The following is an 18,619-nucleotide window of genomic DNA, read 5'->3' as shown; positions in this document are numbered from 1 at the left end:
CCTGTTAAGACACTCTGAACGGGAATAATACATCCAGTAGGTATCACATGATAATTGAAGTAAAGACACTTCACAAATGCCCACATGCTTATACAATGGTTCATTTCACTCTTTTGTTTTTCTTGCTTCCAGCAGGTCTTGTGTCTATCTACAGTGATAATTCATTATTTATACTATAGTGCAGGGGTCCCCAATTACATTTAGCTGTGGGATGATTTTTCCATGAGCGGATGGGTGGGGGCCCAGAACATAGTTATAAGTAATTTGTACAAATAATTGACCACAAGAACAGATATAGTATTTGACAAAACAATTAGAATTTCAAACCTTAATTTCATTGTGATACGATCACATGTGCCTCCATTTATCCGTGGGACAACTTGGGAACAGATTTCCTAAATAAAAAATCCCTGAGCTCATTTTCTGGTAATTTAACAGTCTTTTACATCCAAGAAAGATTTTTTTTTAATTTAAATAAAATCTCAGAAATCTTGGGGGGGCAAATAAAATCACGAATTAGGTCCCTTAAAGCTGGATTACTTAATGGTGAAACAGTTTATTGGGGAACCCTGCTGTAGTGCCTTTTATGGGATAAATCCCAAATGGCACCCTATTCCAAATATTGTCCACTACTTTTGACCAGAGCCCTATGGGCCCCGAGGTGCCTTGGTTGTGGTTGTTACCTGAGACATGCCCTCCATGTCCAGCTGGATGAGGTCAGTCTGGTTGTACTGCAGAATGGCCATGCCCACACGAAATATAATCTCCAGACCCTGAAGACAGCGAATCAAAGTCCAATTCAACACACACATAGTGCTAGATCACAAGACTCTTGTAGAAGATATTTTATCTTAATGAGAACAACCTGTAAATAAAGGTTACATTTAAAATCAAACATAATGTATATGGGTTCCACTATGTTTTTTTCAAGTATATATATTCACCCAAACACATACTCACACTCGCATAAGACACCAGTGGTGAGTCTCTTACCTCGTACATGAAGATATCAAAGATGCGCGTGGCGACGGGCATGGGGAGGAAGGTGAGGAAGAGAGTGAGGAACCAGGAGGAGGCGTACATGGAGGTGTGGAAACTCTGAGAACGGAAGTGGACATTCAGCTCTGGGAGCTGCTCCTGTTGGGATAAAGAAAGAGAGGGAAAGAGGGTGGATGAGAGGGGAAGAGGAAGGGAAAGAGGGTGGATGAGAGGGGAAGAGGAAGGGAAAGTGGGTGGATGAGAGGGGAAGAGGAAGGGAAAGAGGGTGGATGAGAGGGGAAGAGGAAGGGAAAGAGGGTGGATGAGAGGGGAAGAGGAAGGGAAAGAGGGTGGATGAGAGGGGAAGAGGAAGGGAAAGAGGGTGGATGAGAGGGGAAGAGGAAGGGAAAGAGGGTGGATGAGAGGGGAAGAGGAAGGGAAAGAGGGTAGATGAGAGGGGAAGAGGAAGGAAAGAGACGAGAGGAGTTAATTAAGCAATAAGGCACGAGGGGGTGTGGTATATGGCCAATATACCACGGCTAAGGGCTGTCCTTATGCACGACGCAAAGCGGTGTGCCTGGACACTGTCCTTAGCCGTGGTATATTGGCCATATATCACAAACCCCCGAGGTGCCTTGTTGCTATTATAAACTGGTTACCAATGTAATTAGAGCAGTAAAAATAAATGTTGTGTCATACCCGTGGTATACGGTCTGATATACCATGGCTGTCAGCCAATCAGCAGTCAGGTCTCGAACCACCCAGTTTATAATAGGGGTTTTAGTTGAGCTACAAACCCGTAATGGTTTCAAAGTGGTACTATTAAAAATGTAAAGACTAACCTAGCTCAAATCTTTGCTGTATGAATCTATTTGCTGCCACATAGTGGACAACTTTATAATTGCAATATCTGTGCTTATTCACCAACTACAGTACACTGTATACATCCTTACTTAAAACCAGACATTTTTTAGGTAAAAAATAATAATTTCAATCCCAGACACCTGCAAGGCCCTTAAGGTTTTAGTTTATTTGACAATAGATGCATCCTAAATGGCACTGTATTCCCTACATAGTGCACTACTTTTGACCTATTGGCCCTGTTCAAAAGTAGTGCACTTTATAGGGTATAAGTTGCCATTTGGGACACATACAACCTTCTACGTTGGCCAGTGTGACATATGGAGATGAATAAAGTTTATTTACCTGCAGCAGGTATTCAAACTGGTAGATACAGAGGCCTAATTCAGCCATGGTTGGTTTGAAAAGCTCCCTCAGACGGTACTCCTGCATCAGACGCACAAACACACAGAACGCCTCCTCCTCTGGCATCTAGAGGGCCACAGGAGAGACAGGGTCAGGCTGTGTGACTGTCTGTATTCACACTAAATCAGGAGCTCAAAGGTAATTTATTCATATGAAATGAAAAAAGGGTAGAATCAGGACAATTCCGTATTTAGCACAACGTAGCGCGATAGCAAGAGAGGGGAATGTCTAGACTAGAGGGCTGCTGAAGAGACGTTACCTGCATGAGCAGCAAGCCCACGATGAAGGCACTGCCCTGGCAGTAGCCCACCTCCCGGTCCACCAGAGAATACGCCTGCACACACAGACATCAATCAATATAAACAAACCTATACTCATTGGGGAGGTTTCCCAGACAGAGATTAAGTTTAGAAATTCTCCATTTGCTAAGCTTTTTAGTCCAGGACTAGGCTTAATCAGTGTTTGGGAAACCGGCCCATACAGTTTAAATACACATTTAACTCAAATCAATCACATTTATTTATAAAGCCCTAAAACCGGAAACCCAGGCTAAAACCCCAAACAGCAAGCAATGCAGATGTAACTGCTTCTAACTGTTTATCCAACTGCACATCTCACTAGTACAAAAAGGACTAATCATAACAAATCCATTCTAATAATGCAGAAAAAAAGTAATGTTCAAGGTCAAAGGTGAAAATGTCCTCACCTTCATGACGTTGAAGAGCACCTCCTGACCCAGGCTGTCCTGGCCCTTGAAGAACTCATGCTCGGGGTAGGTGCGGGCGATGTCCCGGCGGATGAGCTTTTCGCAGGGCGAGGACATCTTGAGCAGCTCAGAGTACTGGTTCTTCACTGGCATGTCTGTGGCGTTACCAAGCAGCTGCCACACGATGGCCCGGAAGTGGTGTGGGATGCCCTTACGGATCAGCTCCTGGAGGTGAAAAGAAAGGTTTATTTTACAAATCTAATTCTCAGTTTACTGTAGAACTCTACACCCTGGCCTATACTGAATATCTATGTCATCTCATGTCTCTTATCTTCACTTATCATACCCCTCCGTCTGTGCTCTCTCCTCATTTGTCCTCACTCCCATTTTCTCCTCTCTAATCTCTCCTGCTGTTCTGTTCCCCTCTCCCTGGCTCTGTCTGCTCTCTCCCTCATCCATCTTCTCTCTCTGTGTTCTGCCTCCCTCTTCTCCGCTCTTCCCCGCGCTCTCACTGTCCTTTCCATCTCATCCATCTCTTCTCACTTTTCACCTTCCCTACTGTCCTCTCTCCCCTTATTCGTCCTCTCTCCTCTGTCCCCGCTCTCCATCTTCTCCCCCCTAACCCCTATGTACCCTCTCCGTTACACATCCATCCATCTCTCCTCTGCCCACCACTCCCATTTCATATCTCCTCTTTTTATTTTATTTAAGCCTTATTTTACCAGGTAAGTTGACTGAGAACACATTCTCATTTACAGCAACGACCTGGGGAATAGTTACAGGGGAGAGGAGGAGGATGAATGAGCCAATTGTAAGCTGGGGATGATTAGGTGACCGTGATGGTATGAGGGCCAGATTGGGAACTTAGCCAGGACACCGGGGTTAACACCCCTACTCTTACGATAAGTGCCATAGGATCTTTAGTGACCACAGAGTCAGGACACCCATTTAATGTCCCATCCGAAAGACGGCACCCTACACAGGGCAATGTCCCCAATCACTGCCCTGGGGAATATAGATATTTTTTTTTAGACCAGAGGGAGGGTGCCTCCTACTGGCCTTCCAACACCACTTTTCCCCATGTCCTCAATTATCCTCTCTCCATCTTTTCCCCTCTCTTCCCTTTGCTCCATCAGTCTCTCGATCACTCATCCATCCTCCCCCTCTCACCTTGAGCAGCTTGTCCTTCTTGCGTCTCCATTCGTCCCACTCGTTGACGATGCGTCCCCACAGGATCCAGGTGTCCTCCTCCAGGTGGGACAGGTTGGACGAGGCAGAGGAGCTGGACACCAGGGACGAGCCGCTGTTCCGCCGCGAGCCGCTCATCGAACGCATCGACTTGGAGTCCGCCTCCAGAAGTCTGGGGAGGAGGGGGTATCGAGGGGTTAGAGGTCAAAGGTCGTCAGACAAGGGTCATATGAGTGACTCAAGAGCCACTCATGCTTTCATTACACTAGTCTTGTTTCTATTACTTGCTTTGATCTTTTTACTGTAAATCCATGATGTTGAGCTTTACAGGCTTAATGTTATAATCTCTTTTGCATTAAATTAGACTGTTTACTTGAAACATTTTTAATTATTACCCCATGTAGTAGAAAATCACGTGTGGGAGAATGTAATCTAAAACACTGGAGGGCACAAACAACCAGCAGTACCTTTCATACTACTACGTCAAGACACCGAGCCTTGAGCACCTCTCTGATAGTGAAACACTGGGCCTATTGTTGAGATACTTATCAGTGCCAAGGCCGTAGCAGCTACTCTGATAGTAGAGACACATTGAGGTTGCATCCAAAATGGCAGCTTTTTCTCTATATAGTGCACTGCTTTTGACCAGAGCTCGTCTGGACCCTGGTCAAAAGTAGTGCACTACATAGGGAATAGGGTGCCATTTGGGACGCAGTCTGAGTGTGTGCCCGCACATTGGTTATAATACTGTGCCAGTGACAGCAAATGTCCAGCTCACAGAGGCAGAAGAGGAAGGTTCAACAGCGCATGTTCCAGCTCTGGCATCAAAGCGTCTCTCAGCTAGCCTAGCAGGCCCACTAGGCCTTGGCCAGAAGCTCCTCCAGCCCAATGACACATCTGCTCAGTGCATCTGCTCTGAAGCTACCCACAGCGGGGAGAGGCTAACCTCTGCTACCCCATACTGACCTGGAAGCCTCATAGCAATGTGCTGTAACACAGTTGAATCGCTGGACTTTACCTGTTTGTTTATAAGTGGTCAAAGACACTGCATCTCAGTGCAAGAGTTGTCATTGCAGTACCTGGTTCGAATCCAGGCTGCATCACATCCGGCCGTGATTGGGAGTTCCATAGGGCGGTGCACAATTGGCCCTGCGACGTCCGAGTTTGGTCGGGGTAAGCCATCATTGTAAATAAGAATTTGTTCTTAACTGACTTGCCTAGTTAAATAAAGGTTACATTTAAAAAAAATGAGTGGCTCATCATTTACCTGGTAAAATATCAGCAAATGCCATTCTCACAACAGCGCAGTGATCTTGAACGCAGCCATGCGAGACCAGTCACCAGGGACAACCTAACAGTAGGTTTCCATTGAACAAGGTTTATTCGACAAAAGCAATGTTGCAACAACAAAAAAATCTTGTGACATGTGTCATGGAAACGGCAGACATAGGAGAAATGTTCTAAAGATCGACAACATTTTTATCCGTTCAATGGGGGTGGATTTTTATTTTGTAGAACATTCCTTATTGCAATAAATGATGGAAACAGTGTTCATCTAATAAATGATTGCCAAATCATTTTTAAGGTAGGCCTACGAGGGGCACATCGAATCCACATTTAATTCTAAATGCCAACTACTTCCCAAATAAAACATGTTACTATAAAAAAAAAGAATGTTCCTATGCAGTGACTTTCAATAACGCCTGAATCGCTTAGCGTTGCTTTTCTGGTTGCAAGTTCAAGATCCAATTATTTCAGACCTACAGGAGTGCAAGTTTCACCATGGCGACAAGGTGGCACATGAGAATTATTAGAATATGGCAAATATTTGTAAATTATTGCATTCTATCCATGCCTGCTTTTGGGAGCTACCTCAGACATGAAACAGATAAGTGGGAGGGCATACAGGCAGCCGCCAATTTATTAATGTGCAATTTGCCTTAAATGGATAATGGAAACATTTCATCCACTTCATTTTTACATGACACGTTTTTGCAAAGAAGTTTTGTTATTTTTCGTGGGATGTCATTACGTCCAGCTGTTTTTAAATCGACACAAGACAGTTCAATGGAAACGCAACGTGGCAGGAAATTGTCACATCTATTTTCTATGCCAACTTTCTAAATGTCTACACAAAACCACTGGACAAGTTAATGGAAACATACAGGTAACTGCCTAAATAAATTACACTTGAGTAAATGAGGCATACAAAGTATATTGAAAGCAGGTGCTTCTACACAGGTGTGGTTCCTGAGTTAATTAAGCAATTAACATCCCATCATGCTTAGCATCTATGTATAAACATGCCCAGTTGGCCATTAGTTTGGCTACCATGGCTAGAAGAGATCTCAGTGACTTTGAAATAGGGGTCTCAAAGGAGTATAGGGGGTTTAAAGCGTGTGCGTCTCAGTCACCAGATCTCAAACCAACTGAACACTTATGGGAGATTCTAGAGCGGGCCTGAGACAGCATTTTCCACCACCATCAACAAAACAATAAACTATGAAATTTCTCACGGAAGAATGGTGTCATATCCCTCCAACAGAGTTCCAAACACTTGTAGAATCTATGCCAAGGTGGATGGAAGCTGTTCTGGCCACTCGTGGTGGCCCAACGCCCTATTAAAGACAACTTATGTTGGGGTTTCCTTTATTTTGGCAGTTACCTGTAGCTACTGTGCAACTGTGAACCCCAGTTCCCATCTCTTTTTCACCTGTTCTGCTCCTCCAGCTTGGCCAGCAGCTCTAGCTCATCAGGGCTCAGGCTCTCCGAGTCAGCGGGGGAGGCGGCGGTGGCCGAGAGCATGACATCTTGGCAAGATGAGTCCGGGCTGAGCAGGGGGCTGCCCATGGAATGGTCCATGCCAGGGGGAGAGGAGGGGGGACACTCCAGCTGGTTGGGTCCCCCTGTGGAGCCCTCTCTCTCGGGGCTGCCGCTGGGGGTGGACATAGTTGTGGTGGTGGGCACAGTGCAACGCACTGTTGGACAGGGGAGGCTGTGGCTGGGTCTCCTTACCCGTCTCCCCCGCTGTAGGGTCACCTGGTAGGGCGGCGCCGGAGCCAATCGGATCAGGGTTCCTCAAACCTGTTGTGAATTTAGAGGACATTTGAATTACGAGGACATATTCACGAGGACATACACTGAGCAAAAATATGAATGCAACATGTAAAGTGTTGGTCCCATGTTTCATGAGCTGAAATAAAAGATCCCAGAAATTTTCCATATGCACAAAAAGCTTATTTCTCTCAAATTTCGTGAACAAATTTGATTACATCCCTGTTAGTGAGCATTTCTCCTTTGCCAAGATAATCCATCCACCTGACAAGCGTGGCATATCAAGAAGCTAATTAAACAGCATAATCATTACACAGGTGCACCTCGTGCTGGGGACAATAAAAGGCCACTCTAAAATGTGCAGTTGTGTCACACAACACAATACCACAAGTTCTGAAGGAGCGTGCAATTGGCATGATGACTGCAGGAATGTCCACCAGAGCTGTTGCCAGAGAATTGAATGTCCATTTTTCTGCCGTAAGCCACCTCCAACATTGTTTTAGAGAATTTGGCAGTACGTCCAACTGGACTCAACTGCTGACCACGTGTATGGCGTTGTGTGGGCGAGCGGTTTGAGTGCACCATGGTAGCGGTTGGGTTATAGTATGGGCAGGCATTCGCTACAGACAACAAACACAATTGCATTTGATCGATGTCAATTTGAATGCACAGAGATACCGTGAAGAGATCCTGAGGCCCATTGTCGTGCCATTCATCAGCCGCCATCACCTCATGTTTCAGCATGATATTGCACAGCCCCATGTCGCAAGGATCTGTACACAATTCCTGAAAGCTGAAAATGTCCCAGTTCTTCTATGGCCTGCCAATCAACGTGTACTACAGCGTGTTCCACAGGAAACAATCAACAGCCTGATCAACTCTATCGGAAAGAGATCTGTCGTGCTGCACGAGGCAAATGGTGGTCACACCAGATACTGACTGGTTTTCTGATCCACGCCCTGACCTTTTTTACGGTATCTGTGACCAACAGAATCATATCTGTATTCCCATTCATGTAAAATCCATAGATTAGGGCCTAATGAATTAATTTCAAATTGACTGATTTCCTTATATGAACAGTAACTCAGTAAAATCTTTGAAGGCATGCTGCGTTGACATTTCTGTTCAGTATACATACATACAGTGCATTCGGAAAGTATTCAGACCCCTGACTTCTTCCAAATGTTGTTGCTTACCAGCCTTATTCTAAAATGGATTAAATAAAAATCTCAATCTACACAAAATACCCCATAATGACAAAGCAAAAACAGGTTTGTAGAAATTTTTGCTAATTTATTAAAAATACCTTATTACCATACAGTACCAGTCAAACATTTGTACACACCTACTCATTCAAGGGTTTTTCTTTATTTTCAATGTTTTAGTTTTTTGCGACTGCACTTGAAACTTTCAAAGTTCTTGAATTTCAGGATTTACTGACCTTCATGTCTTATAAAGTAATGGACTGTAATTTCTCTTTGCTTATTTGAGCTGTTCTTGGACTTGGTCTTTTACCAAATAGGGCTATCAAGTGTCACAACACAACTCAAACGCATTAAGGAAAGAATTTCAACAAATTAACAAGGCACACCTGTTCATTGAAATGCATTCCTGGTGACTACCTCATGAAGCTGGTTGAGAGAATGCCAAGAGTATGCAAAGCTGTCATCAAGGCAAAGGGTGGCTACTTTGAACAATCTCAAATATAAAATATATTTTGATTTGTTTAACACTTTTTGGTTACTACATGATTCCATGTGTTATTTCATAGTTTTGATGTCTTCACTATTATTCTACAATGTAGAAAATAAAGTTTACATACACTTAGGTTGGAGTCATTAAAACTCGTTTTTCAACCACTCCACAAATATCTTGTTAACAAACTATAGTATTGGCAAGTTGGTTAGGACATCTACTTTGTGCATGACACAAGTAATTTTTCCAACAAATGTTTAGACAGATTATTTCACTTATAATTAACTGTATCACAATTCCAGTGGGTCAGAAGTTTACATATACTAAGTTGACAGTGCCTTTAAACAGCTTGGAAAATTCCAGAAAATGATGTTATGGCTTTAGAAGCTTCTGATAGGCTAATTGACATCATTTGAGTCAATTGGAGGTGTACCTGTGGATGTATTTCAAGGCCTACCTTCAAACTCAGTGCGTCTTTGCTTGACATCATGGGAAAATCAAAAGAAAATCAGTCACCTCAGAAAAATAATTCTAGACCACAAGTCTGGTTCATCCTTGGGAGCAATTTCCATCTGTACAAACAATAGTACACAAGTATAAACACCATGGGACCACGCAACCGTCATACCTCTCAGGCGTTCTGTCTCCTAGAGATGAACGTACTTTGGTCCGAAAAGTGCAAATCAATCCCAGAACAACAGCAAAAGGACCTTGTGAAGATGCTGGAGGAAACAGGTACAAAAGTATCTATATCCACAGTAAAACGAGTCCTATATCGACATAACCTGAAAGGCCACTCAGCAAGGAAGAAGCCACTGCTCCAAAGCCACATAAAAAAGCCAGAAAACAGTTTGCAACTGCACATGGGGACAAAGATCATACTTTTTGAGAAATGTCCTCTGGTCTGAAGAAACAAAAATATAACTATTTGGCCATAATGACCATCGTTATGTTTGGAGGAAAAAGGGGAGGCTTACAAGCCGAAGAACACCATCCCAACCGTGAAGCACAGGAGTGGCAGCATCATGTTGTGGGGGTGGTTTGCTGCAGGAGGGATTAGTGCACTTCACAAACTAGATGGCATCACGAGGAAAGAAAATTATGTGGATATGTTGAGCAACATCTCAAGACATCGGTCAGGAAGTTAAAGCTTGGTTGCAAATGAGTCTTCCAAATGGACAATGATCCCAAGCATACTTCCAAAGTTGTGGCAAAATAGCTTAAGGACAACAAAATCAAGGTATTGGAGTGGCCATCACAAAGCCCTGACCTCAATCCCATAGAACATTTGTGGGCAGAACTGAAAAAGCATGTGCGAGCAAAGAGGCCTACAACCCTGACTCAGTTACATCAGTTCTGTCAGGAGGAATGGGCCAAAATTCACCCAACTTATTGTGGGAAGCTTGTGGAAGGCTACCCAAAACATTTGACCCAAGTTAAACAATTTAAAGGCAATGCTACCAAATACTAATTCAGTGTATGCAAACTTCGACCCACTGGGAATGTGATGAAAGAAAGAAATCATTCTCTCTACTATTATTCTAACATGTCACATTCTTAAAATAAAGTGGTGATCCTAACTGACCTAAGACAGTGAATTTTTACTAGGATTAAATGTAAGGAATTGTGAAAAACTGAGTTTAAATGTATTTGGCTAAGGTGTATGTAAACTTCAACTGTGTGTGTGTGTGTGTGTGTGTGTGTGTGTGTGTGTGTGTGTGTGTGTGTGTGTGTGTGTGTATGTATGTATATATATATATATATATATATATATTTTAAAATGTCAAAAAAAAGACTGTTTTGACTTGTCATTATGGGGTATTGTGTGTAGATTGATGAGGGAAAAAAACAATTGAATCCATTTTAGAATAAGGCTGTAGCTTAACAAAATGTGGAAAAAGTCACGAGGTCTGAATACTTTCCGAATGCACTGTACATAGTCCTGTGTCTCGTTAGTCAATGCTTATACGAGGTCAACTGTTGGTTGATTGCTGTGATAAATGGTTAAGTGCTATGAAAATATCATTTGATTGTTTGACATTTTCATACAGAGCCAATTTCTATGTCAAATGCAACAAACAAAAATAATTTACATGCAGTCCCTTGATTCCCATCTAAGTGAATTGATCACAGTCAACCCACAATGAACAATATTATAGCCGTCCACTTGCTAAGGGAGTGGTTATCAGGGTGTGGGCCTGAGTCACCATGGATGATATCACATTCTATAATGGCCATTGTCTCACTGTGGCTCAACATTCACTTACAGTCTTCTTTATAAAGAGATTGGTTGAGTCTCAAATGGCACCCTATTCTCTATAGTGCACTACTTTTGACCAGGGCTCTGGTCAAAGGAGTGCACTATATAGGAATTAGGGTGCCATTTGGGACGCACACAGAAGTGTATGGATTTAATGGATCATGATGTAATCCTGTATTATAAACTGGGTGGGTCGAGCCCTGAATGCTGATTGGCTGAAAGCTGTGGTATATAAGACCGTATGGGTATGACAAAATATGTATTTTTACTGCTCCAATTACATTGGTAATCAGTTTATAATAGCAATAAGGCACCTCAGGGGTTTTGTTATATAGCTAATATACCATGGCTAAGGGCTGTGTCCTAGCACTCCACGTTGCTTCGTGCGTAAGAACAGCCCTTAGCCGTGGTATGTTGGCCATATACACCACACCCCCTTGAGGCTTATTGCTTAATTATAAGGACACACAGTCATCTCCCAATCATAGAAACCATCCTCACAGAGTTTAAGACTGTAGATCACCATTTAAAATCACTTACTGATGGATCAACATTAGCTAGATTAACATTAAATGTGATGTCATGAATGTTTGATGACATCATGCTGTGAATATCAAGTAAGCAGGAAGAGACTGTGCATTAAAGGTGATTGGATTGGAGCCATAATTAATTATGAGATTAGCAAACTAGAAAGAATGTGTTGAGAAAGATAAGCCATGTTGATATTCTACAAATCTGCAGAGCTATGAAAATACAAAACAACATTCCTCAAAGTATTTTATTTTATAATTGTTTGCTTTCTCATGCAAATCCATTGACAAAGAAATAAATAATGGCAATTTAAGCTGAGGTTAAATCCATGAAATCCCATTTTCTGATAAGGAAGGTTTTGTGTTTGTTGTTGTTGTGTGTGTGTGTGTGTGTGTGTGTGTGTGTGTGTGTGTGTGTGTGTGTGTGTGTGTGTGTGTGTGTGTGTGGGCACTCAGGCTTGTGCTTCACAATGTGCAACATTCTACTGGCCTATGTGAGGCGAAGCCAGGTAGGCAGGGCCTGGTGCTCTCTCAGTCCACTATCCTATCTCCTCCCTCTAGTAAAGCCAAGAACAGACTGTGCACTGCACAATGCAGCTACTAATCACAAAACTAATAGGGGGAAACCATTGGTCAGTGATAAACCAGAGGTCCCGCTGCTACCGTTCAACCATGAAGGTAGCAACGCTGCTCAGCAGTTCCTCTCTGCACTCCTGTCTGTGGCAGCCAAGCTGCACCATAGAAATGGAATTACTAGAATGAGGATCCCATGAAGGTGCAGCCAAATTGCGGTGGCCTGGGTTGTTTCCTGTTCTACTCATTCTAGTTCTATGGTGTTTCCACTCCTGTCTGTGGCAGCCAGGCAGCACCATAGAAATATAATTACTAGAATGAAGAAAAAAAAAACCTGACAGCCTCATAGAAATATAATTATTAGAACAAGTAAAACACCTTTGGTCATGGCAATTTGACTGCACCCTCATATCATTTCCATTCTAGTGATTCTGTTTCTATGGACAGAAGTACAGCCCTGGCCTGCATCATGTATGGGAGCTCTATTACTGGGTAAGCCAGAGTCCAGCCGAGCTGGTGGCCCCAATCCACATAGAGGGAGAGGAGAGATAGGCCTAACCCCAAGCCGAGGGTAATTCAGCATACATTTTACTAATGGAATCCCAGAATGTAGGGCTTATGCACATCTGCGAGTGAGCGCGAGAGAGATGAGGGAAATGGGCTAGCCATCATCAGAATGCTCAACAGCTCTATGACTACAACTCACACACACACACACACACACACACACACCTTAGCTGTTTTAATATCAGCCAGACACACCGATACATACGTCTACTGAAGCACGACAACAACAAGGAAAACAGAAAAACTGCCCAGAGAAGAGAAAAAAAGGATTGTTTGAAGGGAAAAAACACTGCAGAGGGATGGAGGGACAAGGACGCCATTCATGTGCTGGGAGAGGGCAATCAAGAGCCATTAACTAGCACGAGACCAATTGCATCAGAAGAAGAGCAGCAGCTCAGGAAAACGGGCGTCCCCAAACCGTCACAATACTCCCTCAAAATGACACGTAGCTAGTTCCTCCAAAACAATGTAACAATAGCAACAGAGAAAAGTTGTCCATATGTAGCCTAATTTTATCAAAGCTAATCTTATGACACTAGAAATACTGAACTTTAACCCTTGATATTCCTCACGACTGCTCACTGTGACGATGGAAATGCATATACAGTTGAAGTCGGAAGTTTACCCTGTGAAGATACTGGAGGAAACCGGTACAAAAGTATCTATATCCACAGTAAAACGAGTCCTATATTGACATAACCTGAAAGGCCACTCAGCAAGGAAGCAGCCACTGCTCCAAAGCCACATAAAAAAGCCAGACTATGGTTTGCAACTGCACATGGGGACAAAGATTATACTTTTTGAGAAATGTCCTCTGGTCTGAAGAAACAAAAATATAATTATTTGGCCATAATGACCATCGTTATGTTTGGAGGAAAAAGGGGATGCTTGCAAGCCGAAGAACACCATCCCAACCGTGAAGCACAGGGGTGGCAGCATCATGTTGTGGGGGTGCTTTGCTGCAGGAGGGATTAGTGCACTTCACAAAATAGATGGCATCACGAGGAAAGAAAATTATGTAGATATATTGAGCAACATCTCAAGACATCGGTCAGAAAGTTAAAGCTTGGTTGCAAATGAGTCTTCCAAATGGACAATGACCCCAAGCATACTTCCAAAGTTGTGGCAAAATGGCTTAAGGACAACAAAGTCAAGGTATCACAAAGCCCTGACCTCAATCCTTTAGAAAATGTGTGGGCAGAACTGAAAAAGCATATGCGAGCAAGGAGGCCTACAAATCTGACTCAGTTACACCAGCTCTGTCAGGAGGAATGGGCCACAATTCACCCAACTTATTGTGGGAAGCTTGTGGAAGGCTACCCAAAACGTTTGACCCAAGTTAAACAATTTAAAGGCAATGCTACCAAATACTAATTCAGTGTATGTAAACTTCTGACCCACTGAATGTGATGAAAGAAATAAACGCTGAAATAAATCACTCTCTACTATTATTCTGACATTTCACATTCTTAAAGTAAAGTGGTGATCCTAACTGACCTAAGACAGGGAATTTTTACTAGGATTAAATGTCAGGAATTGTGAAAAACTGAGTTTAAATGTATTTGGCTAAGGTGTATATACATTTCAGACTTCAACTGTAGTTACCTTTTAAGAAACGAATGCAAGAAATAACCTTCAAATCTCTGTAAATATAACACTAGTCTCCCTCTGAAAACTAATCCCCTAAATTACTGGCATCACAATTTGTCATCTCACCAGGAATCATTCCAGTCCAGCTACAGTTGGATGTACACCAGAGGGGGTATACAGCAATGTCATTGAAGCCAGGCTGTAGTCCAAACTCTGTGAGTCATGCTAGACTACAGCAGTATGTGGGACAATTGCTGCTCTGGCTATCAGTACATTACATCTCTCTAAGGGTAACGGTAGGACAACAACAACAACAAAAATGGCACTGAATGTAGCTGAATGCAGAAGTTCTCCCATTTAGTGTGTTTGGAGGTGGTATGTTGTGCTTCCCAAATGGCACCCTATATAGTGCACCACTTTTGATCAAAGCCCTATGGGCCCTGGTTAAAAGTACTGCACTATTTAGGGAATAGGGTGCAATTTGAGACACCACCATGGTGAACTTGGGACTGCAGAGTACTGGAGATGGAGATAGTAGCCTTGGGGGAACAAAGGCTGTACCCAGCACATGAGGGAGCTTCAATGTGAGCCCTGTTGTGTGTGTGCGTGTATGTAAACAGCAGCTTCTCCCGTGCCGTGAATGGGGCAGCTTCAATGTGAGCACTGTGTTGTGCCTATGCATGAGTTTGTATGTAAACCGCTATCCACGTGCACAATTATCGTATTGTGTGTGCGCCTCAGCGCTTCCTATCCTCACTCCCACAGCAACAGACAGACCTATTGTACCAACTATCAACCCTCTCTATCCCCCATTTCTCCCCCCGAACCCCTAATCCACCCATCCCTTCCCCTCTCTCCCTCCTTGTACTTGTTGTGCCTCCCCCTCAGGCCATGCTTGACACAAGGGCAGCTCCCACGCTAATCCCCCAGTCCTCCCTCCTGTCCGCCTTAACCTCGCTGTTGCTACATCTCATTTACAGCTTTGTTCCCGTCTGTCCGCTGACACGTGGCTTGTTCCTCAACGCCACAACATCCAAGTGCATGCGACTGTGGCAGCATCCAAAATGGCACCCTATGATCTATATAGTGTGCTACTTGGGAATGGGCCCTGGTCAAAAGTAGTCCACTATGTAGTGCCCAATTCTTCTCCCACTCTGGTGTCTAGGGTTAGTATTATGAACCCTGTGCTCTTCTGACGTCACTGTTGTTGACCTATTCCCTCTGATTCTGTAATGGCTGCATATTAACCCTTGTCTGTACTAGGCTTGACCTCCCCTAGTCATCCAACATCGTCATGGCAATGACAGCCTGTTCTCCACATGAACTTCCTTGACAAAGTGAATTATATACACATTCATTATATCGGTCCAAGGTCCTGTACAGCAGATGTTATCTAGAATCGAGATGAATCTAATGAATAAGTTGCTTTGACGTTAAGCTTGAATGATGACCAGACATTTGGGCTAATTAGAATGACATGTCATCCGGCGAAGCTCCCTCAGACTACCCAAGTTCCCTAAACGTATAAACATTTAGAACAAGAATTGCTTCCTGAATTCCTAGTTTAGCTATAAGCGCCCTCCTGATAATCACGTTTCCATGAATACCAAGGGGAACATGGCTTTAAAATACACATTTCCACCATCCTCCCTCCAAACGAATTCCAAAGCAATGCGATGTGACTAATCATTTATTCTGCAATGGTAGTGAGCGTATCGTCGGAGGGGGGCTAGGCCAATCTGACCCTGATCAGGTGATTCAATAAGATACAGATTAAAAGGATCACCAGCACTGCTGCGTTATCCTCAAACAGATTACAAACAGATTAAACACTGTACACCAACATAACCCTGGGTGGCCTTGCATTTGCCTAGGCATTAACAGAAAATACACACATAAACGATACATGGGATGTCCGTGAGATTGGTTTAAGCCTCACTTTCCCACAGTAGATGAACCAACCAGATCCCCTTTTCTGGGGCACTGATCCAAACTGATCTGGGGCCAGTATAGTTAGTGCGGCATCAAACAGAAACCATCTGACCTATTACTGGCACACCTGTGCCACTTGGTACAATAGCCCTGGGACATTGTGTCACCAGTTGATTGTGTGTTCATTCAGCTCTATTTTAAACCATATGAAACCTCCCTCTGGGGTTTCAGAACAGGTCTGGATAGTTTACCACACACAGTGGAATGGGCCAATAGAGCGGTGACGTTAATCATACTCCCAGAGAGAGTGAACTGTGAACTGAGGTGAATCATTCCTGTACATTACCAGACACCCGTGATCCTAGAAAACAAGTGCAACCAAGACAACAGCTCTGGTAAAATGGTTGCCCGGGCTTGTTTATCATAATAAAGGGCAAGGCCCTGTTCACCTGACTAGGTGGGGAAATAGATAGGGGGGCGTGGAAGTGGGCGTGGCCAACGGCGCCTTCTCCGATCAACATTTTTAGAGGCCCTCCTATGGCAGCAGAGATAAAATGTTGATGTTTTAAAGCAAATGTGTCTACTACTCGCAATTCTAGACATTTTGCCATGGGGAAGAGAAAACATTTTACAGTTTTAAAGCTAGTTTCCTGAAATTCTACACATTTTGCCATGGCTTATGTTGTTTTCTTATGCTACACTACATGACCAAAAGCTTGTCAAACATCTCATTACAAAATCATGAGCATGAATATAGAGTTGGTCGCCACTTTGCTGCTATAACAGCCTCCACTCTTCTGGGAAGGCTTTCCACTTGATATTGGAACATTGCTGCGGGGACTTGCTTCCATTCAGCCACAAAAGCATTAGTGAGGTTGGGCAATGATGCTGGGCAATTAGGCCTGGCTCGCAGTCGGCGTTCCAATTCATTCCAAAGCTGTTCGATGGAGTTAATGTCAGGGCTCTGTGCAGGGCAGTCCAGTTATTCCACACCAACCTCGAAAAACCATTTCTGTTTGGAACTCCCTTTGTGCACGGGGGCATTGTCATGCTGAATCAGGAACGGTCCTTCCCCAAACTGTTGCCACAAATTTGGAAGCACAGAATCATCTACAATGTCATTTTATGCTGTAGCGTTAAGATTTCCCTTCACTGGAACTTAAGTTGGCACTATGCATTGGGGCAGGTAGCGTAATCCTGGCATCCGCCAAACCCAGATTTGTCCGTCGGTATGCCAACTAGTGGAGCGTGATTCATCACTCCAGAGAACGCCACTCCAGCCAATGCTTGGCATTGCACATGGTGATCTTAGGCTTGTGTGCGGCTGCTCGGCCATGGAAACCCCTTTCATGAAGCTCCGGACGAAGAGTTCTTATGCTAACGTTGCTTCCAGAGGCAGTTGGGAACTCAGTAGTGAGTGTTGCAACCGAGGACAGATTATTTTTACGCGCTACAACACTCAATGGTCTCATTCTGTGTGTTTGTGTGGCCTACCACTTTGTGGCTAAGCCACTGTTGCTCCTAGACGTTTCCAATTCACAATAACAGCACTTACAGTGGACCGAGGCAGCTCTAGCAGGGCAGACATTTGACAAACAGACTTGTTGGAAAGGTGGCATCCTATGATAGTGCCACGTTGAAAGTCACTGAGCTCGACAGTAATGCCAACGTTTGTCTATGGAGATTGCATGACTGTGTGCTCGATTTTATACATCTGTCAGCTGAAATGTTCGAATCCACTAATTTGAAGTGCTGTCCACATACTTTTGTATATATAGTGTATCTGAGTGACTCAAACATTACAACAAAATCAATGGGGGCCCCATGCCAAGACATTTGGAGAATTTTAGGGGAAACACTGCCATGTTGTTATTATATTATCACCCCTCTAGTATGTGATGTCTCTGAAACAATACAGTTATACTGATCTGTAGCATCCTGTATCTGGGCAAATAATGGTTTGCTTTGTGAGTAACTTTAACTAGTTACCATTCAATGACCGCTTTATTCCGTGCTGTAATGTAAAGTGCTACCAAAATGACAGGAACAACAGACTAGAAGGGAGCTTGTAGTAGCTGCAGTAGGGCAGGATACTGGAGTTTTAGGCTTGGTATGTCAGGTCATGGAGTTGCTCCCAGTATCTCAGCGTCAGCAGCACAGCAGGATAATGGCGTGGAGCCTATAGCACAGGGCAGGCCTCTGTTGATCGCTACAACCAGCCAACCACAGTGAGAGAGTCAGTGTGACGAACAGATAGAACCTGTCAGAGATGCAGAGACA

General features: G+C 43.6%; 1 protein-coding gene across 2 annotated transcripts in view; it reads right to left on the bottom strand.

The window, feature by feature from the left end:
- The window catches only part of LOC106564642 (EVI5-like protein), a 38,696-nt gene that overhangs the window by 18,057 nt on the left and 2,020 nt on the right, over positions 1-18,619 (bottom strand). For both annotated transcript variants that reach the window (XM_014130810.3, XM_014130813.3), the window contains exons 2-8: positions 6,852-7,222; positions 4,121-4,310; positions 2,951-3,175; positions 2,504-2,578; positions 2,185-2,310; positions 994-1,137; positions 684-773 (exon numbers count right to left, since the gene is read on the bottom strand). In XM_014130810.3, coding sequence (XP_013986285.1) covers positions 684-773; positions 994-1,137; positions 2,185-2,310; positions 2,504-2,578; positions 2,951-3,175; positions 4,121-4,310; positions 6,852-7,087 — 1,086 coding nt within the window. In that variant the 5' untranslated portion in view covers positions 7,088-7,222. The remainder of the gene's footprint in view (positions 1-683; positions 774-993; positions 1,138-2,184; positions 2,311-2,503; positions 2,579-2,950; positions 3,176-4,120; positions 4,311-6,851; positions 7,223-18,619) is intronic.

This window comes from Salmo salar, chromosome 12 (genome assembly GCF_965601325.2).
Source record: "Salmo salar chromosome 12, fSalSal1, whole genome shotgun sequence".
In the NCBI taxonomy this organism is placed as follows: domain Eukaryota; kingdom Metazoa; phylum Chordata; class Actinopteri; order Salmoniformes; family Salmonidae; genus Salmo; species Salmo salar.
This window is presented reverse-complemented; position numbering and strand designations above follow the sequence as displayed.